Consider the following 27760-nt stretch of genomic DNA (forward strand, 5'->3'; position numbering starts at 1 on the left):
ATGGCCGAGACCATTGCCCAGATCCTTAAGGCTCCAAGGCTCTAAGGCTACCGTAGCCAGAAGCCCATGACCAGGGAAGCCCTGAGCCCTAAGTGCTGCCTCCGCTCTGAGAACAGACGTCATTCTTCCCCGCAGGATTAAGGTACAGTGACCACTTCATGGTTCATAGATCGTTTGAGTGGGCTTTCATCTTAAACTCAAACCATGCCGGCGGATATTATCGAAGACGATGATGCTCCCCCAGAGCTGGTGGATGTGTCCGCCCTACCGGACTCAGAAAAGCTCAATATTTCCACGACACCATCTACAACATTAGACACGCCAGCACAGGATCGCGTGCCAATCACTCTGGTAACGGGTATAACTTTATCAGGAACGAACTTCTTACGCTTGAGGCTCACAAACGGCAAGGCTATCTCGGTGCGGGCAAGACTACCTTGCTCAATTACATCTTGAGTGAGAAACATGGCAAAAAGATAGCCGTGATCATGAACGGTTCGTTGACCACGATCTTTGCAAAGGAACATGACTGATATGTATTTCTAGAGTTCGGGGATTGTAAAGTTGGCACGAAATGACACAATTCAGCCATTAAACTAACTTGACGCCAGCGACGGACATCGAAAAGCCATTGACGGTCAACCAGAACGGCCAAGAGGTCACCGAGTGGATGGAGGTCGGAAACGGCTGCATCTGCTGTTCTGTCAAGTAAGCGCTCCTCCCCCAAGCTCTCAAGACAAGCGTGACTGAGCAGCTGGTTGGCAGAGACTCCGGCGTCATGGCCATCGAGTCACTCATGGAGCGCCGGGGAACATTCGACTACATCCTCCTAGAGACAACAGGGCTCGCCGACCCAGGCAACCTCGCCCCCGTCTTCTGGGTAGATGATAACCTCGGTAGCTCCATCTACCTGGACGGAATCGTCACCCTAGTCGACGCGAAGAACATCCTCCGTCTTCTGGACGAGCCCGCGCCAGAGGAAACCGCAACGAGCCATACCGACGGATCGGAGAACGCGGGCCCCGGGCACTCGGGGCCTGTTCTCTCCATGGCGCACATGCAGATCTCCCACGCGGACGTGATTATCCTGAACAAGGCGGATCTCGTCACCCAGGAGGAACTCGACCAGGTCCGCTCTCGCATCCTGGCGATCAACAGCGTCGCCAAAATCCACGTCACCGACCACAGCAGGACACCACAGATCGAGGGCGTCGTGCTGGATCTCCATGCATACGACCATCTTGATAGCCTGGACTTTGGAGCAAAGGGACACAGTCACATCGACCCGGTAATACTACACTTACTCCCATCAGTAACCATCTGCTAATATCCCATAGGCAATATCAACAATCGCCATAGTCATACCCCCTATACCCGCCGACAAGGTCTCACGGGTAGACACCTGGCTCCAATCCGTTCTATGGGAATCAAAAATCCCAGTAATGGACAATATAGATACTTCTAACCTCAATAATTTCGAGATCCACCGTCTAAAAGGCATTCTAGCCCTCCAAGACGGGTCCTGTAAGATTATCCAAGCTGTTCGGGAAGTCTTCGAGATCCGAGACTCGGAGCCGACAACAAGGGGCGGAGGCGACTGCAAGCTCGTTCTGATCGGCCGGGGGCTGGGACAGGATGCGCAACCGTGGCGGAGGAATTTTGAAGCGTTCCTGGAGGCTGGCCCGTAGCGCAGCGTTTAAAGGCGTAATAGCCAAGCGAGTGTACACGCCGCTTAGTACGAGTCATCTGCAAGACATTCTATTACCAGCCAGGGGCGAACACGAGGCCAAGGCCGAAGCTGCAAAGAACAGCTTTACCAAATAAGAGGGCCGCACTGCGACCCAAAGCACATAGGGCAGCCCAATGCCCTCTTAACGTACCTGCGCCTGCATGATCCAAATCTTTGCAACTAAAAGGCATCAATTAAAATTTTGATAAGATAAATACAGCTTCATGAAAGAGAAAAATGACATGGGCATCGCAAAAGTATACAATGGAACCACTTGCAGAGGGAAGAAAACATATCAGATGACATCCGCCAATCGTATATCATGAGAAGACCGTAAATGAGGACCTGGCACTGCAGAAAGATATCAGGCGCATCTCTAATCGCAGGTCGTGCGCAGGTAACGGTGGTCCTGTTCTGAGAAGAAAATGTTTCAAGTTCCAATACCCTGCTATCTCAAGGAAGTATGAGTAACAATTGCGGTTGGGGTTCTATTCAATGATGGCGCAAGAGCCATACCAACAAGAGACTGAACAGTAGAAACCAAAACTCCATATTCGCCTTTATCAACTTTCTGCAAGTCTCGTTCCATTCGGACGAATGAGAAAATATGGGAAGGGACGCCAACGAGGTAACTGTACAGCGCGAGCAAAAAACGTGTATCATGGGTATCGAGCACTGTGAAGCCTCTGGTTGAGGAGTGGCTAAATTATTGAGAAGAAATGCTGGGTGGTGAAAAAAAGAAAAGCTTTTTTTAGTTTCGATAATGCATCCACTATCATACCGATGCCGAAAAGGTGTCGGGGGTTGCTGGGTTGATGGGCAGATGAGATTCTCTCAAATAGGATGTTTGCTCCACCAGGCGATGCCTTGCGTTGTTGAGAGCGGAATGAATGGCTAACTGTGATAGTCGGTCTGTATTCAGCTCGGTACGTTCTTGCTTCGGTTCACCCGATGCGGGGTTGATTGGTAAGATCGATTGTAGAAGGGATGATACGGAGTCTGTTGGCGCTTCGCTGGACCAGTTCTGCTTCTGGATATAGGGGTACCCGAGGTCCACCGTCGAGGATGAATGCGGGTGAGTAGACTGAGTTGTTGCTGATGAAGCAGAAGACGTATGATATTTCACCGATTTTGAAGATGGTTCTCGAGTGCTGTCTGAAGAGCAGGCTGGATTTCGACTGACACCCTCCAGCTCCGCCGGGATACGGTCAATCTGGAAATGTGATGAGTTCACTGATTGATCGCCTGTATGTGCTTGAAGGATAGAATCTCCTCCGTTAGTGTGTTGTCCTCTCTCAGCTGCTCCATCATGGTCGGGGGTGCAGTTGCTATGTTTGTGTTCTGGTACGCCCCTATCAGAAGAGGAGTGAGGGCGTTGACCATTGGTCTCGGAATTTCGAGGATCAAAGATCACCTCACAAGTCTGATTATCAGCCGCATACTCACGCATGGAGTTTGAGTGTTCGTTTGTGGTCGGCACTTTTTCGTCGTCAAGTGACACACTGTAACAGTCTTCAGGGTATGCTGGAAAGGAGTCAACGCTATTGGCATATAGCCGAGACCCTGTCTCGTCCAGAGAAACTGATCTTCCATGGAAATGACCAGGTTGATAAACTGGCCGGTTGTTTGGACCGGCGAAAGTTGCGGCTGTGGTAATGGCACGGGCATTGTATAAAGGTAACGGGCTGTTGTACAGCCCAACCCCGAGGCCTCCGTGGGGAAGATGTGTCGAGTGGAATTGCGGTGTTGTTGTTGTTGTTGTTGTTGTTGAAAGCTCCTGGGGGAAGAAGACCAGAAGCTCCTTTGCTGAGAGTCTCTGACGAGGAGAAGGACTCAAGCAGATCGATACTATCCTGCGATACCAATCAGGCACGTCCACCTCCTGGCCCAGTAAGAGGGGGCGAGGCTGTCGTTCAGGTTCGTCTTCCTCGGTGGCCAGGGCCCACAAAGTCATTCCTAGCTGATACAGATCGGTTTTGACTCCGATGTACATGGATATTCGCTGGTTACTCTCGATCTTGGCGGCAATTTCAGGGGGTTCCCATCCCACAGGACAGCCCCGTCTGTTGATGTCGATGATTTTGGCGTTGTCATCGGCGTCTACCACAATGTTCGACAATGTGAAGTCTCCTTGCACATATCCTGACTCGTGAATCTCACCCAGGCCCTGGATAATTTGCCTCGCCCACCGCGCTCGCCGTTCCCAGGAGATTGTGCCCCGCTGCTCATACAGAATGTCAACCAATGCTCCCTGCTCGGCGTAACTAATAAGTAGCCCCTTGACGACGTCTCGACTGTCGTTGACAACAATCCCTTCCACTTGAATGACATTTGGTGAGCCGTTGAGGGCATGTAGAGCGTTGATTTCGTAGAGAAACTCGTCGACGGTGTCGGGCCCGGGAATTTCCTTTTTGATGTAGTTCTTCCCATCCAATCGGACATTGTACACGAAGCCCGACAGATGCGCCTCGAAATGCAGCTGGTATTCAGGGACAAGGCGAGCCTCCGGCAAATGGCCGATGCAGGAGGTCGGAGGGTAAGGGATGATTTCGTTCACGTCTTCGGTGACGTGCACATGGAGACGGCCATCACGCGTCTCCAATTTCAGATTTGTGACTGTGTCGTAGAACTGAATCTCTGGAAGCGACTCTCGGATGGACTCGTAGATTCGAGCACACTTGTCTCGCTGATAGCGCAATTCCTTCAGATCCTGCTCGAGCGAATCGGGAGGAGCGCCCCGATAGTCACACGAAATGGTGACTCTGCGCCATCGGTTGGGGGCCTCCGCGTAGGTGACGAAGAATTTCTCGCGCTCCGACCGGTCACGAAAATGCATACTCAGATTCAGTATCCATCGCTTTTCCAATTCCATCTCTATCAGATCCTCCGGCGGCTGTTCGGGAACATCCGCGACGTCAGGACACGGATTCCAATCGGACATAACCTCATTGTCATCATTCGTCGTCGCAGGTGGTTCAACCTCCTCCACCATGGGTTCTTCCGCGTGGTCGTGCCATGGAACCTCGGGCGCGGACAATCTGGGGTCCACGGTGGGCTGTGGGGACCTGGTCCGCTGGGCGCTCAACGGGCGACGACGGTCGGCGGAAACGGCACGACGGGGCTCTGGTTCGACGGGGGCTAGACGATCTCTTCGTTCTGAATCCTGTCTCTTGAACGTTGTCGAACGGGGCAGACCGACGCCTACCCTGCGAGAAAGTCTGCGGGTCAGGTTATCATGGAGTTTGGAAGAGTGGTGGGCATTGCCGCTGTTGTTTGCAGTGGGGGCAGGGTTTGCGGGAGGTGAGGAGTCACCAGAAGGTGACCGGGAGGATAAGTCGCGATCATCACGGCCCAGCAGTCTTCGAAGACCGAGTCGATGCCACATGCTCTGTTTGGGACGAGGATTGACCTTTTCTGGGTCAAGTAGAAACCCCAGGTGCCTCGTGGGGCTATATGAACTGTCTGCGATGGAGATGGCCATACAGATCGATTCTGTCGCTCCACTGTCGTGCAAGGAACGACTTGAACACCCCGCCAACTGGATTCCCCACGTCCATAAGAATTGAGGCCGGCACTGGGAGAAAGGACGATAGTAGTCAATTCGCTCGTACTACAGCCGATTATTCACCTGTCTGGTCGAACAACCTGATGATAGGAGGAGAGAGATAGAAGACAGAGTAGCAAGAGGATGATTGGGAGAAGAGAAAACAAGAAATTAAGCAGAAGAAAAAAATTTTCCTGCTTTATCTTTTCTATCTTGTTCCCTTGAGAAGTCGGTGAGGTTTGAATTCTGGTCGTATGAAAATTTGCTTCGTCCGTGCCAGCTTGGACTGTGGCTGGGTTGCTGGATTTTTTTTTCCCTCTTGACTGCCTAATGAGGATCGAACAATGAGGGCGAGGTAGAATGAGTCAAGATGAAGGGCATCAGGAGTCAGGGGAACTCTTCTGGCGAGGATATCTAGAAAAATCACGAAATTGAGTAGGTAGTCTTTGGACGGACAGACAGATAGATACGTAGACTAGATACTTGAAGATGCAAGAGGGAAAAGATATGATGGATAATTGCCAATGGGCAACAGTTTGGTGGTGGTGGTTTTTGCCCTGCTTGCTGCAAGGCGTCTACTCGTTTAGATCCAAGTCTTCTTTCTGACATCTAGCTGAACAAAGGATAATGGTTGGAACAGCAATATGATTAAAAAATTCTGTCAAAAGCCAACTAATAATCGGTCACCCCTCCTTCCTCCTGGTTTAGCCCTCTCATTGGGAGTGTCGATTGTATGGAGTATAGACCAGGATAGCTAGATAGCTAGCTGGCGATGTCCAGCACAACAAAGAAGCAATATACAGAAAATCAAAAACATCCAAAGAAATCCGAGAGAAAATTGTTGATCACCAAAAATATTGTTAATCAAGCATCCTTTACGATAGATGCTAGACTAACGCTCAATATCCGAACGCACAAATGGAATATTGAAGCTGTATGGCGGCCTGATATGTGCCTGATATATCCGTAGTATAGAAAGTGTTCACGAAGGCACAATCTTTCCTCTCTCACCACGAATCGATTATCAAGGTATCTCGGTTAATGCTCACTTGCAACAGCCTTGTAATTTGGCCCTTGGATTACATTCGCTTTGATAGCAAAATAATAAATTATCCCAGTGAACCTGCATCCTTTTTCTTCTTGATGCATTAGGTAAATATAACTAATGCACAGCCCAAATCGTTCTCGAAGCCTTAAATCGTTCGTTTTGGTTGGCTGTTCGGAGTGTGTATAGAGTAGATATCTCAGCCTTCTCAAAGGGTTGAGCATATGATATCGATGATCTCATGCGCTGGCTCACTACAGCGGATACGCCTTCCATTTGTTGTACTTCTCCCATCCATGACTTACTGACTAGATAGTGATGATAAAGTTGATGATGGCGTTGGTCCAACCAGGGGATTGCTCTACCCACACGGTGAGACAGTCAAAAGACACCTCGACCAACCTACCAGTGCCAGGTCGGTCGTCGTCTACCATCGCGGATCAACCAAGTACTCGAACAACATGAGATCCGGAAAATACACGAAAGCAAAATAGAAAGAAAAGATGCAGAACGAGGCTGAGATGATGATTACCGGTGCCATCTACTGGATAAAGTACAGGGTTTCAAAGTGATGCTTCCATAGAACGACCAGAACCCAGCCGATGCATCCAATCATCGCAGAAAGATATCCAACACCAATCACTTGACTCTCCAGCTCTCAGGATTGACATCAGATGCGATTCTCAAGTCGTACTGCTTCACCAGCGATACACAAGACCCAAGGTATGGTGTACTACTGTACTAGTACATCTGTTGGTTGTCTCCAGCCCAGAGGACATAGAGAGCCCATCAGTCCATGGGCAGCCGACTCCAGCCGATCCTGAGTGTCTGCGCTAGTTGGGCAGGTTTCGTCTGATCGTCAGAAATGGGCTTCGGCACAGATTCATTGTGGCCAGTTTTCAGGTTCGGTCAGAATAGTACGAGGATGTTCTTTTCTGGCTTATGAATATGATAGCTATGTATGGTATTTTCACTGGTAGTCTTGCCTCTTCCCAGGCCAAGCTGACAAGATCAAGAACGCACCACATCTTCATATATACATACAGACGAAGACAGCACCTCTCCACCGAGTAATTGAGGATGCACTGTACCGCCCACATTCCCCATGCAACACGAAAGGGACAATCCAGTCGTAACGACCTTTTCTTGAAGAGCGGAGATTGTTTTCATGAATCTCTCTGGCTGCAGTCGGCGCCTATATTTCTCTGGTCCTAGCCAGAAGAGACAAAGGCAACGTGCAACATGCTGCATCCAAACGAGGTTTGCTTCGTAGACACCGTCAAAGCAAAATCGTTAGTCCCTACCCAAATCTACGAAACACAAACTCCGGACCCATGCTTCCCGTAATGAACACCTCAGGCATCAAAGCAAACGCATTGAACCAACGCGAGATACAATAGCATAGCAGCGGCCGAATTACGTATTACGGCAACGTTGAAACCTGCTCAATGATCTCTTTCAATCATCCTCTTCGAGAGGTCCCTTCTTCGGCTTCCCTGCAAGCTGCTTCTGCCAAAGCTTATTGGCCGCGTCTTTGTCGAGCTCGGCGAAGAGAATGTTGAATACTTCCGAGTACCAGCTCACTGCATGGCCTTCAATACCGTCTTTGATGTTCTGTATACACTGTCAGCTCGAAGAGTGGACCAAGGACGATGTATTTTGGATTCTACTCACCTCCGGCAGCTCTAACCAGTCGGACATATTGTCTGCAGGGAAGATAATCTTCTTCGCACCAGCACGACGAGCAGCCACCGTCTTCTCCCGCAAGCCGCCAATACGGAGAACCTTGCCCGTCACGGTCAGTTCTCCGGTCATTGCTATTGTCGGGTCAAGAGGGTGGTCCAGGGCCAGCGAAAGGAGAGAAGTGGCCATAGTGATGCCGGCAGATGGACCTAAATCCACTCGTTAGACCTCCGTGCAAAAAGAGTAATATGCTAAAGAATTTTTTCAACTTACCATCCTTGGGAACAGCACCTTCAGGGCAATGCATATGAAGCTTCGCCTTCTCGAAGAATTTGTTTTCCGGGAACTGTTTAGCCAAGACCGACTTTGCAAAAGAGTATGCAATCTGTGTGGATTCCTTCATCACAGGTTGCAGATTTCCTGTGATATCGATACCGGGTCGTGACTCGGGAGTCAGAGCATTCTCCAGAATCGACTCGACGTACAGTGCGGCTCCGCCCATGCTGGTCCAGGCCAGACCCATTGTAACACCGGGGGGGAAGGTGTCGTAGAGTCGGTCCGCTGTGAAGACAGGAGGACCGAGGTAGTCTGTAAGGCTGTCTTTGCCGATACTAAGGTGCACGCTCTCAGGGACCTTGAGCGCGAGACGCGGAGTCTCCGTTGTTGATTTCTCGGGATCGGCAGGGGGATCCTTGGGATCTCCTTCTTCGGTCTCCTTCTTCGATTCTTCTTGTGCGGCTTTACCCTCGTCAGTAAGAGCCTTGTCTTCGCCAAGAACCTCCTCGCCAAGATCCTGGACAATCTTGAAAGCCGCTTTGCGATAGACTTTCTCAATCTGCTTCTTCAGATTTCGAACACCACTCTCGCGGGCATACGATTTGATTAGTTCCTCGATAGCGTCCTTCTGGAGGTTAACGTCGACATCCTTCAAACCCGTGAGTTCCCTCGCAGCAGGTGCAAGGTAGCGCTCGGCAATTGCCATCTTCTCATCCGCAACGTAACCGGACAGCTCAATAAGTTCCATGCGGTCCAAAAGAGGCCGAGGAATGGTGTCTGTGACATTGGCCGTGCAAACGAAGAGAACCTTGGACAAATCGACGGGGACATCCATGTAGTGATCGAGGAAGGATGAGTTCTGTTCTGGATCTAGAAGTTCGAGCAACGCCGATGATGGATCGCCCTGATGACCTCGTCCGATTTTATCCACCTCATCAATCAAAATCAGAGGATTCTCGGTCTGGCACTTCTTGAGGGCTTGAATGATACGACCGGGAAGTGCACCCACATAGGTCCGACGATGTCCCTTGATCTCAGCAACATCTGTGAGGCCACCAACGGAGAACCGGTAATACTGCCGGTTCAGAGCTCGGGCGATCGACTTGCCGATACTGGTCTTTCCGACACCTGGGGGTCCTACAAGGCAGAGAATCTTGCCTTCCACGGTTCCCCGAAGCTTTCCAACCGCAATGAACTCAAGGATACGATCCTTAACATCCTTCAAGCCGTAGTGATCTTCGTCCAAGACAGTCATGGCATGCTTAATACCGAAGTTCTCCACGCTCTTCTGACCCCACGGAATTTGAGTCAGCCAGTCAAGGTAATTCCGAGTAACGTTGAATTCCGACGCGGCTGGCTCAAGGTGGGCCAGCTTGTTGATTTCCTCGTCGAACACCTTTTTGACAGCATCTGGCATGGCCAACTTCGATGCCTTCTCTTTGAACTTCTCCACTAGTTTGTCTTTGCCGTCCGATTCGATACCCAACTCTCTCTTGATACCCTTCATCTGCTCCATCAGCCAATACTCGCGTTGACGTTTCTGAATCTTCGCCTCCACATCCTTGGATATCTTGGACTGGAGTTGTGCATTCATCAGTTCCTTCTTCAACACTACCAATGCCTTTGGCAGTCGCTCTTCGATGTTCATGATCTCTAGAACCTCTTGCATCTCATGCAGCTCTCCAGCAGACACTGCCGCGGCAAAGTCTGCCAATTTAGCTGGCTCATCGCTGAGATTACCCGGAAACTGGTCGGTATAGAATGCGGAAATCTGGTCACGGAAGAGGGGATTCAAACTGGCAATCTCCTTGCAGACATTGACAATCTCACTTGTCACCGCACGGATGATGGCGCTCTTCTTGTCAAAAGGCTCCTCCGCCAGGTTCTCCACATTCACCAAGCTGACGGGGTATTTGCGCAAGAAAGAAGTAGGCTCGTAGAGATCCTTTGGCGCGGGTTCGGCAACGCCCTCTTCAAAGCTCGCCACAACATCCCCCTTCTTTTCGGGAGCCTTGTCCTCAGTATTGCCAGCCTTCGACTGTTCACCAGGAGGAAGAAGAGATGAAATTTTAATGCGACGATGAGGATAAAGGACGGCTGTCACGCCGCTGGCTTCTCCACGAAGAGGGTACGCAGCAGTAATTTGAGCAAACACCCCGACATCGTACACGTCGTCAAGATTTTCAATCACATCGCCATCGGCATTCTCATCCTTGAATAAGAAGGCACCCACGTACGGTTGTCCTCGTTTCATCATCTCCTGGATTGCTGTTGCTACATTTGGGTCTCGGATGGTGATCGCTTTGTAGAAGCCAGGGAACAGAGGGCGCTTGGCAATGGGGATAGCCATGACCTGAGGATAGACCTCCGGAACGGATGGCTTCTGTAAAGCCCTATCCCCTGAGCCTTTCTTACCCTTCCGTCCACCGTCTTCGTTCCCGCCGTTGCTCGCAGAGGATTTCGTGTCCGAAGAACCCCCTCCATTGACAGGGATGGGAGATGGGTCCTCCGTAGGATCCGACTTCCCTTCTATGGAAACGTTCTCTTTCTTTGCATCTTCCTCCACTCCACGTTGCTCCTTCTCGCCCGCTACTTTATCTCTCCGCCGTCCAGAGGCCGATGTCGGAGCTCCCGGTTCCCTCCCTGTGGAGTCGGGTGACCTTCTTCGACCTTCAGGGGATCGGTCGCTGTCCTTCTGTTCATTCGGATCCTTCTGCTCTTGCAGGTTTGAGTCTTCCTTCTCATCCGATGGAGGCTTCTCTTTCCGTCGGATGGAGCTCGTAGAAAAGGCGCGCGGAGACAGTGACGGCGAGCGAGAGAGACGGGATATACTTAAGTTCGAACGTACAGGACCATTGTTTCGAGCGAAAGGAAGTAGAGGTCGAAGGACTGTCGGCCGTGGCGTCTGGTGGAGCGCGGCTCTCCAGGGGAGTGACTGGCCGCGTAGCATGCTACTGTGTTGAGGGGACAAAAGGAGGTAGAGAAGGGGTATGCAAGAAACTCCGTTGTATATCTATAGCGAAGAGAGTTAGATAGAAAAAGGAGTTGTAGTACAAGATAATAGATAAAGACCAGAGAAAGGATTACTCGAACAGAAGCCGAGCGACACTTTCGGTAGCTGAACAGGTGCTTTCATCATCAACAGCACCCGGCGCATCATCGTTTCTCCGGTCGGATTCGGGGAACTTTTTCAACAGCCGACTCGAGAAGCTTCTAAGACACCGCAAAGCTTCAGGCTCGGCAAAACTTCGATTGCGATGTTCCCCTGCTTAGTAGTCGGGTCTTCTTTACATTAGTGCCATAGACTTTTTTTGTTACTCCTGTCTTTGTGGCCGTTAACGTCCTCAGTCATTCACTATACCATCGATATCTAAACATGAATTCCACTGCCGCAGCAATACCCAAAGCTGCGGCTATCCCCGCTCGCCTGTTGCGGACTTCACGACAATGCTCAAATCAGACCCCAGTGAACAAAGTTCGATCATCGACTCATATTCAGACCTACCATGTCTCGACAATCGCATCCTCCGGGAATCGTTCGCGTGATGGCGTCTATGCTAGGAGATTCCCTTCTATCGTCTCGGCAAGGGTAGGTAGTTGTCGGTTATTTGTCCAGAAATCTATACCGTAATTGTATCCAAATAGTTGCTGACGCAAATTCTTCTTCACAGGGCTTTCATACGACTGCAGCTCTTGCTGCTATTCCCGATCCTTACAAGGTTTTAGGAGTGGATAGGAATGCTTCAGCAGGAGACATCAAGAAGGCTTACTATGGATTGGCGAAAAAATATCATCCTGATACCAACAAAGATCCAAAAGCCAAGGAAAAATTTGCGGAGGCTCAGTCGGCCTACGAACTACTATCTGACGCGAAAAAAAGAGAGACTTACGACCGGTTTGGTTCCGCTGCATTTGACCAAAATGGCGGCTTCGATCCCAACGCCGCAGCTGGGGGTAACCCGTTCGCCGGTGCTGGTGGCTTTCACGGATTTGGTGGGGGCTTCCCCGGCGGTTTTGCTGCTGATATCAATTTCGAGGATCTATTCGGTGCTTTCACGGGCGGCGCACGTCGGAGCGGCCGGGGCAGACGCGGCCCTTTTCAGGAGATTTTGGTAGGCGAGGACATTGAGGTCCAGACCAATATCTCTTTCATGGAGGCTGCGAAAGGTACATCAAAAGATGTTGTCATCACGCCCTTGGTTGAATGCGGTACTTGTAGAGGCGGTGGTCTGAAAGAGGGTGCCAAGCGGTCTCAATGTCGCCAGTGCAACGGCTCCGGCACTCGTGTGCACTTCATGCAGGGTGGTTTCCAGGTGGCAGCCACTTGTGATGCTTGTGGAGGAGCAGGCATGATCGTCCCTCGGGGTTCTGAATGTGGTACTTGCAGAGGCAACGGAGTCGTTCGGGACAAGAAAACCATTACAGTTGACATCCCTGGCGGTGTTGAGGACGGCATGCGGTTGAGGGTGGCAGGCGAAGGAGACGCGCCCGCTACAGGAACGCAAGCCGCCCCTGGTGCTCGCACTCAACGAGGCGATCTTTACGTTTCTATTCGGGTCTCGCCTGACCATCGCTTCAGTCGCTCCGGTTCCGACATCCTTTACACTGCTTCCATTCCCCTCACCACTGCTTTGCTCGGCGGTGAGGTGACCATACCGACTTTGGATGGCGAAGTGAAAGTGAAGGTAGCCACTGGAACTGGCACCGGCGATCGGATTACGCTCTCCGGGATGGGCATGAAGAAGCTGGGAGGTCGGGCCAGAGGGTACACGCCCACAGGTGACCTGAAGGTTGAGTTCAAGGTTGCCATGCCAAAGTACTTGACGGCCAACCAGCGCACCATTCTGGAAGTCCTTGCCGATGAGATGAACGACAAGACTGCACGACGGACGATGAACATCGGGAAAGCCAGGTAAGGATGATTGGTTGCAAAAGTGTTTCTCCTCGGTAGAGAATACTAACCGTGGTATGTGCACGAAATAGCCCTCCATCAGATGGTGGCAACGCCCCCAATCAGTCCCACAAGCACGAAGGTTTCCTCAAGTCTGCCTGGCACAAGCTCATGAATAGCACAAAGAACGGCGACGGTGAAAACTCGGCCAGCAATTCAGGCAAGAAAGAGTCTGGGGACGCTGAAAAGAGTGACAAGGAAAGCAAATAATCCCCTGGCCCGAGCTCCTCGACCTGTACAGCTGCACTCATGCATACTGTGGATCGACTTTATTTCTTGGAAATGTATTAAAGTTCTTTCCTTTTTCGATATATGTCATAGCGCCGGCGAGATGGCGTTTGTGGTTCCTGTTTCATCGTCATGATGGGATATTTTGGCCTTTTTGACCGCTGCCTGGACGGTTAGACAAGATGTTTATTGGGGGTTTCTGGCTTGTATGTGAGCATGCATGAATGTACTACTAGGACTACTGAGCTACAACATGAAGAACACATCTCTACTTTTCACTTGAATTGACGTCAGTATCCAGCCGCGAATCCACTCAGTGTTTCTGCTTTGGCGCCCATCCGAAGCTTGTGTTGCTCTGCTGGCGGTCGGCCCTTTTATTTAGTCAATTCCGCCTATTTAGGCAGTCATTGCCCCTCAATCTTCATCACAGAAGAGCTTTTCCATCCCTCTCCAGTGAATTCTGCTTGTTGCGTAGACTGTGCTTTTTGCGCTTGTACTGTTTAGCTGTCAGTTTCCTCCCCGTTTCCACCATGTTCGTCATACATCTTGGCTCGACTAACATACGTTAGGCCGTACCCTCTTCTTGGTTACCCCACAACAGCACAGCTCCATCACATCACAGTCCCCGATCCGTCGACCTGTCCCCAACTTCCACCATTCAATATCTTCACTGCTCACTATCACCTCGGCATCTGATTTATTATATACTTCCAACCTCTCTCTCTCTCTCACTACGCGTTGATGGGAGCCCCCCGCTCCGAGCGACCCTCAACATGGTTCAGTCTCCGATGCTGTCATGTCCATTAAAGCAGACCAACGAGATTGACTGGATTCGGCCTCTGAAGGATTATATTAGACAGAGTTACGGGGAAGACCCGGAACGGTACAATCAAGAATGCGCGACGCTCAACCGTCTACGACAGGATATGAGGGGTGCTGGAAAGGACAGCGCGACGGGCCGCGATCTACTATACCGGTATTATGGGCAGCTTGAGCTTTTGGATTTGAGATTTCCTGTCGATGAGAATCACATCAAAATCTCCTTTACATGGTATGGCTTCTCAGCTTGTTGATGCGCGCCTCTGGCTGGATGGTTCACACTTACTAATTGACGCTCAACGGTCCCATGACAGGTATGACGCCTTTACCCACAAACCGACTTCTCAGTACTCGTTGGCCTATGAAAAGGCGTCGATTATTTTCAATATCTCTGCCGTCCTCTCATGTCATGCAGCCAACCAGAACCGCGCAGAAGAGAGCGGGTTGAAAACCGCATACCATTCCTTCCAGGCATCAGCAGGGATGTTCACCTACATCAACGAGAACTTCCTACACGCCCCTTCGACCGACCTTAACAGGGAGACGGTCAAGACATTGATCAACATTACACTTGCCCAGGCGCAGGAGGTCTTCCTCGAGAAACAAGTAACGGACCAAAAGAAAGCTGGATTTCTCGCCAAGTTGGCCAGTCAGGCGGCTTATCTTTACTCGCAGGCCGCTGAAGGAATTCAGGAGTATGCCAAGGGTGTCTTTGACAAGTCCTGGACCATCGTTGTGCAAGCAAAAGCGGCTCACATGGCGTCGGTAGCTTCGTATTATCAAGCTCTGGCGGACAGTGAGAGCAACTCGCACGGCGTTGCTATCGCTAGGCTGCAGTTGGCTGACAAAAACTCAACTGCAGCAATGGGATGGGCCAAGTCGTTTCCGACATCGGTCACGCCCAACTCGAACCTGACTTCCGAGTCAGGGGCCAGTCTCGTTGACACCATCAAATACCATCAGGCAAATGTGCAGGTCAAACTGGCCACTTTTGTAAAGGACAACGACTTCATTTACCATCAGCCCGTTCCCAACGAAGCTGGCCTGTCCGCTGTTGCCAAGCTGCCAGCAGCCAAAGCCATCCCCGTGAGTGAACTTTACCAGGGACAAGACATTCAACGTATTATCGGACCAGATATATTCCAGAAGCTCGTTCCCATGTCAGTGACGGAGACAGCTAGTCTCTATGACGAAGAAAAGGCCAAGTTGATACGTGCAGAAACAGAAAAGGTCGAGACAGCAGACAGCGAAATGGCTGCCAGCCTGGACTACTTAAAGCTCCCGGGAAGCCTCAATATCCTCAAAGGGGGCATGGACCAAGAAATGACGGTCGACGACGAGTTCCGACAATGGTGTCAGGAACTAGCGGGCCATCAATCGTTCGCTAAGGCGTTTGACACCCTTCAGGACCGAAAAGGCGAGATACTCTCACAATTAGACCGATGCTCAAAACAGCTTGACCTGGAGGAGAGCGTATGCGAGAAAATGCGATCAAAGTACGGAGCCGACTGGAGTCAGCAGCCCAGTGCCAGACTCAATTCTACACTGCGCAGTGACATTCGGACGTATCGGGACACCATCAACGAGGCCAGTGCCAGCGACTCGCAGCTTCTAGCCACTTTCAGACAGTACGAGACGGATTTCGACGAAATGCGCTCTGCTGGCGAAACAAACGAGGCCGATGTGTTGTTTCAGCGCGCAATGATCAAAGCCGGATCCAAGCACGGAAAGGGCAGGAATGGAGTCGGCAGTCCCTATGCATCGACTCAGGAGGGAAGCCTGCTAGATGATGTCTACGATGAGGGAAGCCTTTCGGTGGCAGAACAAATCGCCAGGGTGGAATCCATTCTGAAGAAGCTGAATCTAGTGAAGCGGGAACGGTCTCAGGTGTTGAAAGACTTGAAAGAAAAGGTACGCATTCTCCGACCATTCTCGACAGCGCTTGCTCTGATATAATGGCACGAATGCAGGTTCATAATGACGATATTTCCAACGTCTTGATCTTGAACAAAAAGTCAATTGCTGGACAAGAGAGTCAGCTCTTTGAGACCGAGTTGGAGAAATTTCGTCCTCATCAGAACCGGCTGCTCCAAGCAAACCACAAACAGGCCGCACTAATGAAGGAACTCACCAAGGTCTACGGGGACTTGCTTCAGGATAAGCGAGTACGGTCTGAACAATCGAAATATGAAGCCATCACCCGCCAACGGAACACCGTGATGGCCCGGTACAAGAAGATATACGATGCCTTCAATGGTCTGCTCTCCGGGATCGCGCAAGCGCAGACCTTTTACACGGAAATGGTTGAGACAGTAGAGAGCCTAAAGAAGAATGTTGAAACCTTTATCAACAACCGACGGTCCGAAGGAGCGCAACTCCTCGGGCAGATCGAGCGGGAAAAGGCAGGCACTGCAACGGACCAAGAGGACCGGGAACGAGAGAAGCTGCGGCAGCTCATGGAACGCCTGTCCACCGAGCCAAAACCTACCTCTACTCCCTTACCATCGACGGCCCCTTCCAAGGCAAAATCCCCTCCACCACCCGTCAAGGCACCCGGGTACCCGGGTCCAGGCATTGCCTCTCCTCAAATGTCACCACACTTTGCGCCTGGTGTTGCTGGCCAACAGCATGGCATCCCTCTCTCCCATTCCCCCGCACCTTATGGTCAATATGTCGCTCCGCCAAGCGGCGTCTCTTACATGCAGGGGCAGCCGTTCCAACAGGGCGCTGCGGCACCGTTGTCAGAGGGCTACAACCCAATGGCATATCCGGCGCCTACTTCAATCTCTCCTCCCCCTAGTCAGCAATACTATTCGTCCACGCCCGCTCCCTACAGCGGATACTCGAATCCGGCACCGCCAAACGCTCCGTCACAGTTCATGCCACAGGGTTACGTGCCCCCTCCACCACCGCCACGGCCGCAGCAACCATCCTACCCACCCTCTACAGGCCCATACCCGTCCGGTCCTGGGGGATACGCACAAAGCAGGCCGTACGGAACGAGCCAGCACCACAAGACGCCCTCACAGTCTCAGTCATCCTCCTCAACTGACCCATGGGCGGGCCTCAACGCGTGGAAATGAAGATCTCGGGAACAGATCTCGCTATTAGCCATTATGAAGTATGATAGACATTTGGGAGGGGATGTTGAATGGTTCGCATTCCGGCGTTGGCTATATGATCTAGGGTTTCATGCTTTTGACGTATTTTCCTCCAGTTTCTCGTTCTTACCCCGCGCCGTCGCGTATTGTGCCGTTTCCTCTCAAGTCTCACCCTAGGTAACATGATGCTATTGTTCTGCAGGACTATATAAATGATGTACGATGTTTCAAAGTCCTATTGCCATGGTCGTTCCCTGACCAATCATCCAATGCAAAACGCGGGAGACGCGTGAGAGTACCTATCAACGCAGCTATGCAGAGGCGTATGCAGAGAACATATATACACCATTTAAGGAAATATTGATCAAGATCAATCGCATTCCGAGGTAGAATATGACATGTCCATGCGCATTCATGTCACCAGACAATTCGGCAATGGTGCAAGCTGTAAGAGTAACAAGAAAACAACTATGAAGGCTATATATCCGTACATGGAGAGAATGCATGAGACGAAACAGACAAACTTAGGGGGTATCATGAAAAAAGGGGCGATGTTCGCGCTGACGAGTGAGAGCGATGAGGTAGGTAAGCCCAACAAAAGGGTAAAAGAAAAGAATCTGCCCGACCAGTCCAACCAGTTATACAAAGCTCCAGCCCAACGCCAATCAAGAAAGCAGGAAATCGACTGAACCATCCGTCCCATAACGGTGTGGCAACAAGACAGAAAATAAGAAATACGAACGAGCTAAGGCTGGAACCTTAACCGGAACTGTCGCCCCCTGCCCTCTTCTCGGACCTTGTATAGAAAGCGAGCGATAGCTTCCTGCTCCGCCAGCGCAGCGCTGTTGAAATGCTTGCGGACGGCTGTCGCCAGCTGGGTCTTGCTCACACGGCCCTGGCCGACGGTGCGATTCAGGGCGGTTTTTTCTTCCGGTGGTCCGAGTCCATGGTCCTTGCGATGGTGGGTACGGCCGGTGATGCCGTTGGTGCCATTCACTTCATTTTGCTGCTGGATTTTTGCACGTTGGGCGGCGATGGAGGTGGGAGACCGGAGGCCGATGCCTTGAGAGAGGAGAATACGAGAATAGTCGCTGGAGAAGGCGCTGGGGCAGGACAGTTTGTAGGCGTGGCGATAGGAGTGGAGGAAATCGAGGGACATTTCGGACCATTGGATCTGAGTCAGGTAGTCACAAGTTAGCAGGTGGATTATGTCTCGGGCGGACAAGACAATCTGCGATGATACCTTTGGCAAATCGTCTGCCTGGTCGCCTGGATTGGCGGGGGCACTGGTGACGTTGGCAACGGCAGTAGAGACCTTGACCTCACGACTAGAGGTTGAACTCATCGCCAACGAGGCTCCAGCCACCTTGCGGCCTTTTGCAGTCGATGTTTTTTGCTCTCTAGTGCCATTGGATGCCTCCGATCGAGAGTCATCTTGGACGCCTGCAGTTCGTTGTCGCGGGGGAGCCATTTGGGGAAAAGAAGAGAAAATGAGAGGAGAAAGGAGATTGTACGGCAACTAAGATGTGCGTCTGATTGAGCTATGGACAAGCGAAACGAGCTTGTCTTCAGGACAATCACAGAACTCGATACAGGATCATGCTAAGATCATCAACAAAAACAAACCATCATGTCATCTCTGTGTAGGATCGATTCTGAATGATAAAAAGAATGAACAGGAACCACTTCGGCTCTGACGCCGGGCGGCGACACGCGGCAGAATACCGAGGCGCGACATCTCTGGCTGTTTTAGGCTTAGTAGCTGAGGGTTAGTGGTGGCATCAACCCTAATTATGTGATTCATTCGATAGTCACCATGAGCAAATCGAGAGTACATATGAAGTGTCAGATTCATCTGTCGCATTGCGAACAGTGGACAGTGGTGGAGCTGATCCAAGGAAAAGCTGGGGCATAAGACGTATGGCTGAGAGAGTTGTGGGCATGACGCCGGCTGAAGCTGATGATTAGGGTTGTGTTCAAATGCACGTGAAGTGGCGCTATATTGGGCTTATGCGTATCATCCCCCTTGTTCATCATAGAAGTTGAGAGGGACTAAATATCTACAAAGAGGTGTACTGTGTAGGCATGAACTTTCAATTTCAATCTGCTGTAAAAGCAAGGCAGTCGACCGCTCATCGTGACGTGGTATCCCGCATTTGATACGGAGGCTCGATCTTTTCGCTTGACTTGCGGTGGTGCCTGATGAGTTGATAATGTCGAAACGTGTTGCTCACCGCTATCTTTGCGTTTGCTTCGGGATCCCCAAAGAGAAAGTCAATACGAGAAACAAAAGGTGGTACCCTGAATCAATCGAGTCATTTCTCGCGAATCGGGGAGCCCGCATCCAGACACTGACTTACAGAAGTTCATCCTCTGAACCTGGAATAGTTACATGATTACCTAGAATGGAAAGTTCGGCTGGCCTACGGGGGAACAGGATAGACCCCAATAACACAGCCTGAGGGAATTCTTGATAGCGGGAAAACTACCGGTTGACAATGAATTCCATCAACCTCGGAGATTGCCTCAGACCACCACGGGATCGGGACAGACTCGGCACGTTGAGAGATTTTTCGAAGACACTCGGGAAGACAATGCCGGAGGGATACCGCAGAAGAACAGAACCGTTTAGCTAAGGGGGGTACGGAGTACCCTCCAGTCCAAAGAAGGAAAAGAGACGGGGAAAATTCCCTCTTCACCGAGGAGCCTCTTTTGGCCGCTGAGTCGCTGAGAGTCTCCGGATCTTTTCCTTTCTAGGTACCACTAGTCTAAAGATGGTGTAGTGGTCTTGAAAAATGGTATGGTATGGAAAAATAAAACTTTGCGGAGAGAGGGGGACCTCCCCAAATCTGGGAGTCGCATTCGCAATTTCATCCCGGCCTGGGAAAGGACCGGCTTTTCTCCGAAATCATCCGATCCCAGCTGAGCTGGCTTTGGATCTGTGATCTCGTTGTTGATTCGAGTATTAACTCTGTATGAAGTGTTGTAAATCGTGATCGTGCTCAATTCTACAGGAGGTACATTTTTACAACTCTTTCCAGTGCTGTACTGCAGCAGACTGCAGTGATCTCAATTTGCATTCTATTAATCGCTCGTACCACTGATCAAGGATTCTGGAGCGGGAGATTGCCGTCTAGAAGGCCGCCACTTAGGTAGGCCCGTGTCTCGACTCCTGGACTAGCTGCAAATCATTGGCATGACGCAATATCCGGTCATTGCCTGGTCCCTTTCCCTTTCCGTCAGAAGTTGTCTGTACTTCGTGTACTCCGTACGGAGACAATGCCTTTTTATCACGGTATTTTTGATCTGAAGAGGACCAAAATCATGCAATCCCAGCATATCTGCAGCTCTGTAGTTCTATAGCTCTGCAGCATATGAGCCCACACACTAGAAGATTTTTAATTAAGCTATCCCTCAGTCTATTGTTGTCTAGACTGTCAGGTACAGATTAAACTAGAGGACTCACCTTGTCTACCCCATACTCCATTAACACGCTACTCTGTACTGCTAGTAATCGAGCTCACTTCAGGGGATGCGGTGCTCATCAAGCACATGTGACAGGCATCTCCTGTCCAATAAGTCCTAAGAATCTGAAATTTAATAGGCGTTAGAAAATTCTGGCGGTGATTGTGGATTGCTTTCAGGCGACGTGTCATCAGTTCCCGTCGGTTCCTCTCAATATTTGAGGGCTGCGACTCGTTGGGACCCGGGTGGTTAGTTGCCAGCCGACCCTTTTGGTAAACTCAACGTCGTAGCTGGCGAAATGGAGATGCCCATCACATGTGAATTATGATTCCAAGTGTCAACCCATTATTACTAAGGCATGATGTTATTAACAGACAACCTCCAGAGTACCTTAACTTCTGCTTAGTCTTTTGGTACTATTTACATAACGCATTTCACGGGGTGGAGGGACTCCGGCAACTTTAACTGCAAGGGGAAAGTGTACCGGACGGGTTCGCCTCTTCCTTTCTCTGTCACCGCCTCATCATTAGGGCCGAATGAAGTAGTGAAGTTCGTTATCTGTGTCGGATAATCTGAGCCTTCACTCCGCGAATTGTTCATCCAATACACCCTTCTTTCGTAGGACTAACCGACGAACTCCCAGCTCAGACCATCGATCTTAGCCGGAAATAAATTAAATCTATCTGGAGAATGTATGATAAGATAATGATCCTCCAGGCTAGCAGTCTCTGGCAGAAGCGAAATTACCCGCCCCTGTGGCCGACTGATAGGAAGAACACAAGCTATCTATTCCACCAATTGGCACGGGTCCGCCTCACTGTCTATTGTTGAAAATTTATCTAACCGCCTTAGTCATCATGTCCAGACTTCGGAAGAACCGCCCCGCAACCTGGGGGCGGCGAAGTGTGTCACCGTGTCTTCAGGCTGATTGGCTGAGCTTCTTGTTCCAGAAGCTGTGGGGACTTTTTTCTTCTCACTCTTGTTAAATTCAATTCTGATTCGCTGCCTTCTGAGCCTTGTGGGGGTTACCAAGTGCGTGGCCTAAATTATCAAGAGCGTCGCTTTTGCGCACTTACACAATAGTTGTAAAATTACAACCAATGGTTTTGCGGCAACATTCACTCTGAGGTAAAGAGTACGGAGTATGGAGTAATCATTTTAAATTCCACCGAGGGGCTACGCCTCGCTGATAATACTGCCAACTGTGCCAGATCAGCAGCCTGCCTTGACTTCTCAAGATTTCGGTAATCTAGGCAGAAACATATCGATTATTTTGGATCCAGTCACCCCTCTGTGGTATCAGTAATCTTGATGAAATAATAAGCGGCTATTCAGAATTCCACGGCTCTCCCCCGGATTCCTGGCCCCCCGCACACAGTCGCCAAGCCATCGAAATGTCACTGTTGTTACGATTACGGAATGCGCAACGTTGCACTTTTTTTCCTTTTCAGAAGTCGGAGTAAAAATGCTGACCGAGTGTAACCAAAGGGTTCGTGCTTGTCGATTTTCCAGCTGAGGCGCAGAGAACAGGCACGTAAGCACTGTCAATGTCTCTCATCTTTGAGCAAGAAGAAGTCCAACCACATGCTGCGATTGGCGATCAATTGGGAGTCTTGCTCTCCTGAGCCTCGCTGACGCAAGCAGGTCGTATCACCAAGTCCGCGGCAGAGAGCACGTCATGACTTGCCGCCGGGTGATCCCCTTCTGAAAGTGACTACCTACATCTGAAGGAATAGAAACCGCTGATGTGTCGCACAGTGACACTATTACCAATAGTATCTCAAGGCCCGTACCCAATGAGCGATCAAGTTTGGGAGCTCATCCAGTGCGATAACGACTTTCTTTCTCATTGGAGCTGCAGGAGCTAGGAGAATACCACTGGGCGATCCGCCTCGTCTCTCTGATCTCTGATGTAGTGCGGGGTGACTGGTATGGGGATGCATTCGGAGTTACTCTTCAACTTCTTCAATGCTGAAGATTGAAGAGTGTCTTTGCTGATCACTGATGCCGAACTCTAACCGGTCACGCCGATTAGCGTTATCACTGCCTTAGTTTTTGAAGTGAGATAAGGAGTTTCTATGTTGAGAGATGGAAATGTATCTGGTCAACTGGGAATCCCATCATACGGTCGCGTGCCTCGACCACTTACAATATCATATTGGTCACATCCATCATCAATAATGTGGACAGAGCTGGAGCATGTATCTATATTACTGTGTCGGGTTGTCTGACAGTTGCATTGTACCCCACCTTAGCAGAGTTAGGCAACACCAATGTAGTGGTTAGTTACCTAATGATCTCCCCAAGGCGCACCTCCATCTATTCAACAATTTCAGAATCTGTGACCATTGGTCGGTAATCGGTTTCCTGATGGAAAGTTCGTGAGTCGTGCATAAGCCAAATATGCGAGTCTGGCGACACTGGGGCTGGAATTCTCAGCTACCAATGTGGACGCGCGTTGTTGGAGAAGCATCCTTTCTGCGGCATTAGAAGCTGCGACGCCAGATTGACATTGAGGGGAAAAAGTTTGTCCAAAATCAGAAGCACTGTTGTAAATCACGTTGTTGAAACGTTTGACTTTACTAACCGAATTACTGAATACATTCACCCCATATTGATGTGCTCTTACTCCGCATCAATCCCACATTGCGCATGTTATCTGCTAATATATTGCGCTAATGAATATAGTGAGAGACTCAAAAATCATAGTGTACAGTGTACGAACATTGCTACAGTAGTACATGCGCCCAATATTCCAGGCGTCTCCATTCTATTCCAAGTATATTTGTGGGCGGTCCCAGGTATATTACTCTTCACCGCGTTGGGAAGACGGATAAAACGCTCGAAGACTCGAACATCAAATTTGAAAGCCAAAAAGTGTTTGAAGTATGATCTATGAATTTGACCGACACTTGTCACTGATTACTGATGAGCCAAGTCATTAGAAACGAAGGCTAGCGCCGTGTCGTGTAAGAACTCGCTCATGAAGGCTTCTTCAAAAACCTAGGGGTCAGAGGAAGGGAGAAGAATAGAAATACGTAATTAATATCACAACCCAGGCGCGTATTGAGATCAGCAGTGCGGAGTACTTATGAGGTTCTCGTTTAAATATCCATCACATAATATCATCACCAATCCAGAAGGGAAAGGAAAAGCAAAGTTAAGTAGCGTAGATCATCAATACAGATCAGGGCGGGGAAGATCTCCCCAGATAACCGCGGAAAGTCCGACATTTTCCCACAATGAGCGAATTAGGAAAGTATACGAGAGTTTGAGTCTTATGATCCTCAGCTATCAATTTCTATCCACTTTTGAGGACCATGCGCATAACCCCGTCACCACTTCATTCCAGCTGGTGTTTTACCCTATAACAGGACTGGAAATTCATAGCCGTGGAAAAATTGCGCCTTTCCCCCAAACGGTTATCCGACAAATCAAAATAGGCAAACTGATTATTTCTTCGGCCATTCAGAACTCGTTGAAGCAGCTCGTGACAGGGTGTTCTGTACCCGTCCACGAGCAAGCGAGCGATAAGGGCAACTTTTGTGGGATTTCCAGCTCATGATTACCAAGATAGGCAATTCATATCTAGTTCATTTATCTCCGTCGGTCCGTCCACTCTTCGGTCGGCAAAATGCGGGAAATAGGAGCTCGATAGCAAATCCTGAGGTGGTACCTGCGTTCTACTTTGGGCCCCAGCTTAGTTCTATCTAATCCACTTTGCGGATTCTAGGTTAGTATTTCTGCGAGTAACATGATCATCTAAATACTGGGAAAAGGAAGGTCCACGAGGCCAAGAGAATTCTTCTGATAGGATAGACTCGGTGTTCTGCCAGTAGTGATCCACGAGAGTCTCCAGTCCACATACTACTAAAAAAGACCTTTATAGCTAGCTGCCGGGCTTGTGCCGGAGCTTTCCACTGAGAAAGATGACCAGACCAGCTCAGATAAGAGATCAGTAGGGCACCAAAACAGTTATGCTCCAGGTTGCGCATATCCATCCATAGATTGTGGCATCTGGAAACTCACAGTCAACCACACAAAATACATCATCAGCAGAGATAATTCTTCGTTGTACTGTTGTTGCCAGCTGATGCCGGCCCGGTTGCCGAGATGTTGCCATCACTGTCAGGGGCTGACTCCGTGATTCACCCCACCATTCTCCATATCTCAACCCCCAACTTGGCAACGTTACTTGCAACGACGATAGTGTGGGATGGAACGAAATCTCACTTCCATTTTTAGGGAATACAAACCGTCATGAGACAATGCTTGCAAATTGCGAATTCATCTGATCATGTAGGACGCCTGGCTTCGGAGCACTTAGAAGACCGCAAGAATAGTCCAATGCAATTGAAACTCCCAAATACTGCAATAATGCAGTCATCCCGGTCGATAGCTACCCCATCTACCCAATGATACCGCTTGATCAACATGAAGTTCTCACAGTGATCTACCACTAGGAAACAGCTCAGACGGCTTCGTGCATATTGTCCAACTCCCTGGATTCACAACCATCAACTATTCGCTAAATTGCATCTTTGCCAAGTTGCTGCTGGTCTACACGGATTCAAGCCTTGCATGCTCAGATTTTAAAAAGCCAATTGTTCCAAATATTGTTACCACTTCCGCCTTGTATAGGCATGTAAAGTGCACTCTTTTTAGGATGCTCTCTTCCCGGATCTCCATGATCCAATATGGCGACATATTGAGTAGATCTGGCGAAGTGGAGGCAGATGTACTGCGAGCTGATCTGGTGGCGCTTCTCACGGACACTCTCTGCCGGATATGTACCACACCCTTGTGGCTGGACCGGGGGACTTTCTGGCCACATGTCCTCCTTTATCCCCTGAGGGCGCCTAGCTGTTGGTCTTTTGGAAGAAGCACAGTACATATACCCATGCTACAACTTTTATTGCACGGTACAAAAGGTTTGATTGGCATGTTGCCACCTAAATGAATAATATAAACCGTTGCAACTTTAATAGAAGAGCAGCGGCTATTTAGGGACCGGAGAGTAAGGAGGAGCTCCGCTTCATAAATATTGGGACGTTCTTATCCGGTGCTGTATCCTAGGCCGGAGGTCTCTTGAGAGTTTTAACCAGAACCCACGGCCCAAGAAAGGGAAAATACGCGCTGTGAACTGAAAAAAGCTGATGGAACTCCATCCGGGGCAATGTATTCCGCGGATCTGGATTCTGGGGGATTGCGGAGAAATGGCTTCCGATTTCCTCTTGTTTTGCTGTGAGCTTTTAAGACTATAATACAGAATGGTATCCATTTAGGATGAGATAGGTATTACCCCTCTAAAGTAGGGGCCGCAAGGTGAAACAATGTAGGGTGTCTTTTAGAGAGGATTCTGAAGTACTAGTTCAGGGGTTGAGAAAAACATCTGGACCGGTGTTTGGCTGCTGCAATGCCAGGGTGTCAAGCCAAAGATGTGGACTCATCTATCTGCAGAGGTACCAGAGGTAGGAGATAATGCATAAAAATATGGTGAATTTTGTTGCTTAACCACAATAGTAAGGTGTAATAGGCTTGTGTCATGGGTGAAACGGGCCATTCTCCTGTTTGAATATTGTAGCAACCCTCGGCCAGTTTGTCATCCTTTGAGCCACGGCATTATCAAAATACTTGCCTCGGGCCTGTTGCTGTTCGATCCATATGATCTATGATCTGGACAACTATGAAGTCTGAAGAAGCATATCCAGGTGCCGTGCTCCGTACTGCCGACCGTGACGCTGATGCAATGCCCGAGCTTCACCGCAGTACTTCAGTAGAGACACAGAGTGACCATTCCGGCTTATTTTCGTACTCCAACTCAGCCTGTAGATGTGGGCAGGACAGCCACATCTGATGATGAATCTATGAGGTATTGGATCTCGTTCATTTATCGTATGACTATGCCAGATTGTATCTGCGCTTCCCTTGACACTACGTAACCTATGATCGCTGCCCCCGTCACGCCGGGGATGATGTTGCTTTTCTATTCGACCTCTGCATTGCTTTGGCTGGCTACTTTCACTTATCTTTGGGACATCCCTGTATCCAACCATCGACCACTCATGGGCGATCAGCTGGTCTGGACTGGGCGGTCCGCCAATTCCTTCAGCTTCCCCGGTCATATCTCTGACCCCCAGACGTGAGACAAGCAAATTGGGAGGGTGAAAAGGCTCATGGTAGGTACGATAGATATGGAAATCCTTGGTGGTCGTCATCACCTCATTCCTCCATCATTGTCATCATCATCTCGTCCCCAGGGTAATTTAGTCATAGGTGAATCTTTTCAAACTATGAAAAGCGAAGAGGTTTGGAGGGAACATAATAATCACAAATAGTCACCATCCACTCTCAGCCTTCAGATGATACCTTATTGTCGAAAAATGAGCTTATCACATGGGTCAATTAACCCTTTTGATTGATGTACAGATGATCGCGGAAGGTTTTCAGTGCGCCCCGTCACTACTACGTACTAAGGTACTACCTAATAGCAAGCTAGTAGCTACTATGTATCTACTTATTGATCCCTTCAGGTGTTCATCTATTTGTTTACCTATAGGATATTTCTCCAAATTATCCGCGATAGCCGGAAGCACTGATGCTGAGTGTCAGATCTCAGACCACTAATAGTGAGTATCAGGTATCTAGTACTATCATTACTGCTATCAAGCGTCAACCAATTCACAGCCACCCCCGTATCTGCTATGAAAAATTACATGTATCGATTGGGTTACACCCTGTAAATGCTACATACCTAGGTAGGCACTGACCGGCTGACTAACGATGGCCCCCTGTACTCCGTACGGGGCACGCACTTCTCCAGGTCACACAGCCACTTCTGCATTTTCTTCTCCGTAATCCCTATCGGCCCTAGTCAGCCCCACATTCTGGGTTTTCCTCTGCTGGGAAGAGATACGTA

General features: G+C 49.8%; 6 protein-coding genes across 6 annotated transcripts; 3 read left to right on the plus strand and 3 right to left on the minus strand.

Annotated features, from left to right (window-relative positions):
• Nucleotides 1–130: 130 nt before the first annotated feature.
• Nucleotides 131–1688, plus strand: AFUA_2G11720 (CobW family GTP-binding protein; the record flags this gene model as incomplete). Its single annotated transcript, XM_077804165.1, has 6 exons — nt 131–358; nt 412–495; nt 547–558; nt 612–708; nt 766–1288; nt 1338–1688. Exons 1-6 carry the CDS (start codon nt 205–207, stop codon nt 1686–1688), a joined length of 1221 nt encoding a protein of 406 aa, XP_077660328.1. The 5' UTR covers nt 131–204.
• Nucleotides 1689–2504: 816 nt separating this feature from the next.
• On the minus strand, nt 2505–5210 carry AFUA_2G11730 (protein kinase family protein; the record flags this gene model as incomplete). Its single annotated transcript, XM_750412.1, has 1 exon — nt 2505–5210. One exon carries the CDS (start codon nt 5208–5210, stop codon nt 2505–2507), a length of 2706 nt encoding a protein of 901 aa, XP_755505.1.
• A 1995-nt stretch (nt 5211–7205) lies between these two features.
• On the minus strand, nt 7206–11391 carry pim1 (endopeptidase La). Its single transcript, XM_750413.2, has 3 exons — nt 8275–11391; nt 7993–8210; nt 7206–7932 (listed from the first exon to the last, which is right to left on the minus strand). Exons 1-3 carry the CDS (start codon nt 11225–11227, stop codon nt 7777–7779), a joined length of 3327 nt encoding a protein of 1108 aa, XP_755506.1. The 5' UTR covers nt 11228–11391; the 3' UTR covers nt 7206–7776.
• Nucleotides 11392–11497: 106 nt separating this feature from the next.
• Nucleotides 11498–13733, plus strand: AFUA_2G11750 (putative mitochondrial DnaJ chaperone (Mdj1)). Its single transcript, XM_750414.2, has 3 exons — nt 11498–11866; nt 11949–13189; nt 13261–13733. Exons 1-3 carry the CDS (start codon nt 11654–11656, stop codon nt 13436–13438), a joined length of 1632 nt encoding a protein of 543 aa, XP_755507.1. The 5' UTR covers nt 11498–11653; the 3' UTR covers nt 13439–13733.
• A 496-nt stretch (nt 13734–14229) lies between these two features.
• bro1 (putative signal transduction protein BroA) lies at nt 14230–17358 on the plus strand (the record flags this gene model as incomplete). Its single annotated transcript, XM_750415.1, has 4 exons — nt 14230–14507; nt 14590–15153; nt 15211–16186; nt 16246–17358. The coding sequence occupies 4 exons, from the start codon at nt 14230–14232 to the stop codon at nt 17356–17358; spliced, it is 2931 nt and encodes a 976-aa protein (XP_755508.1).
• Nucleotides 17359–18121: 763 nt separating this feature from the next.
• Nucleotides 18122–27539, minus strand: AFUA_2G11770 (histone deacetylase complex subunit SAP30 Sin3-binding domain-containing protein; the record flags this gene model as incomplete). Its single annotated transcript, XM_750416.2, has 5 exons — nt 19192–27539; nt 19003–19130; nt 18891–18942; nt 18620–18819; nt 18122–18550 (listed from the first exon to the last, which is right to left on the minus strand). Exons 2-5 carry the CDS (start codon nt 19006–19008, stop codon nt 18122–18124), a joined length of 687 nt encoding a protein of 228 aa, XP_755509.1. The 5' UTR covers nt 19009–19130; nt 19192–27539.
• Nucleotides 27540–27760: the final 221 nt, after the last annotated feature.

The sequence above is a fragment of the Aspergillus fumigatus genome, chromosome 2 (assembly GCF_000002655.1).
Source record: "Aspergillus fumigatus Af293 chromosome 2, whole genome shotgun sequence".
Taxonomy (NCBI): Eukaryota; Fungi; Ascomycota; class Eurotiomycetes; order Eurotiales; family Aspergillaceae; genus Aspergillus; species Aspergillus fumigatus.

Coding starts and splice junctions, on each gene's coding strand:
- pim1 (XM_750413.2), bottom strand. CDS start 11,227: ATGCTACGCGGCCAGTCACTCCCCTGGAGAGCCGCGCTCCACCAGACG. Junction 8,211..8,274: donor AGGTGCTGTTCCCAAGGATG/GTAAGTTGAAAA, acceptor GAGTGGATTTAG/GTCCATCTGCCGGCATCACT. Junction 7,933..7,992: donor ACTGGTTAGAGCTGCCGGAG/GTGAGTAGAATC, acceptor CAGTGTATACAG/AACATCAAAGACGGTATTGA.
- AFUA_2G11750 (XM_750414.2), top strand. CDS start 11,654: ATGAATTCCACTGCCGCAGCAATACCCAAAGCTGCGGCTATCCCCGCT. Junction 11,867..11,948: donor CTTCTATCGTCTCGGCAAGG/GTAGGTAGTTGT, acceptor TCTTCTTCACAG/GGCTTTCATACGACTGCAGC. Junction 13,190..13,260: donor ATGAACATCGGGAAAGCCAG/GTAAGGATGATT, acceptor TGCACGAAATAG/CCCTCCATCAGATGGTGGCA.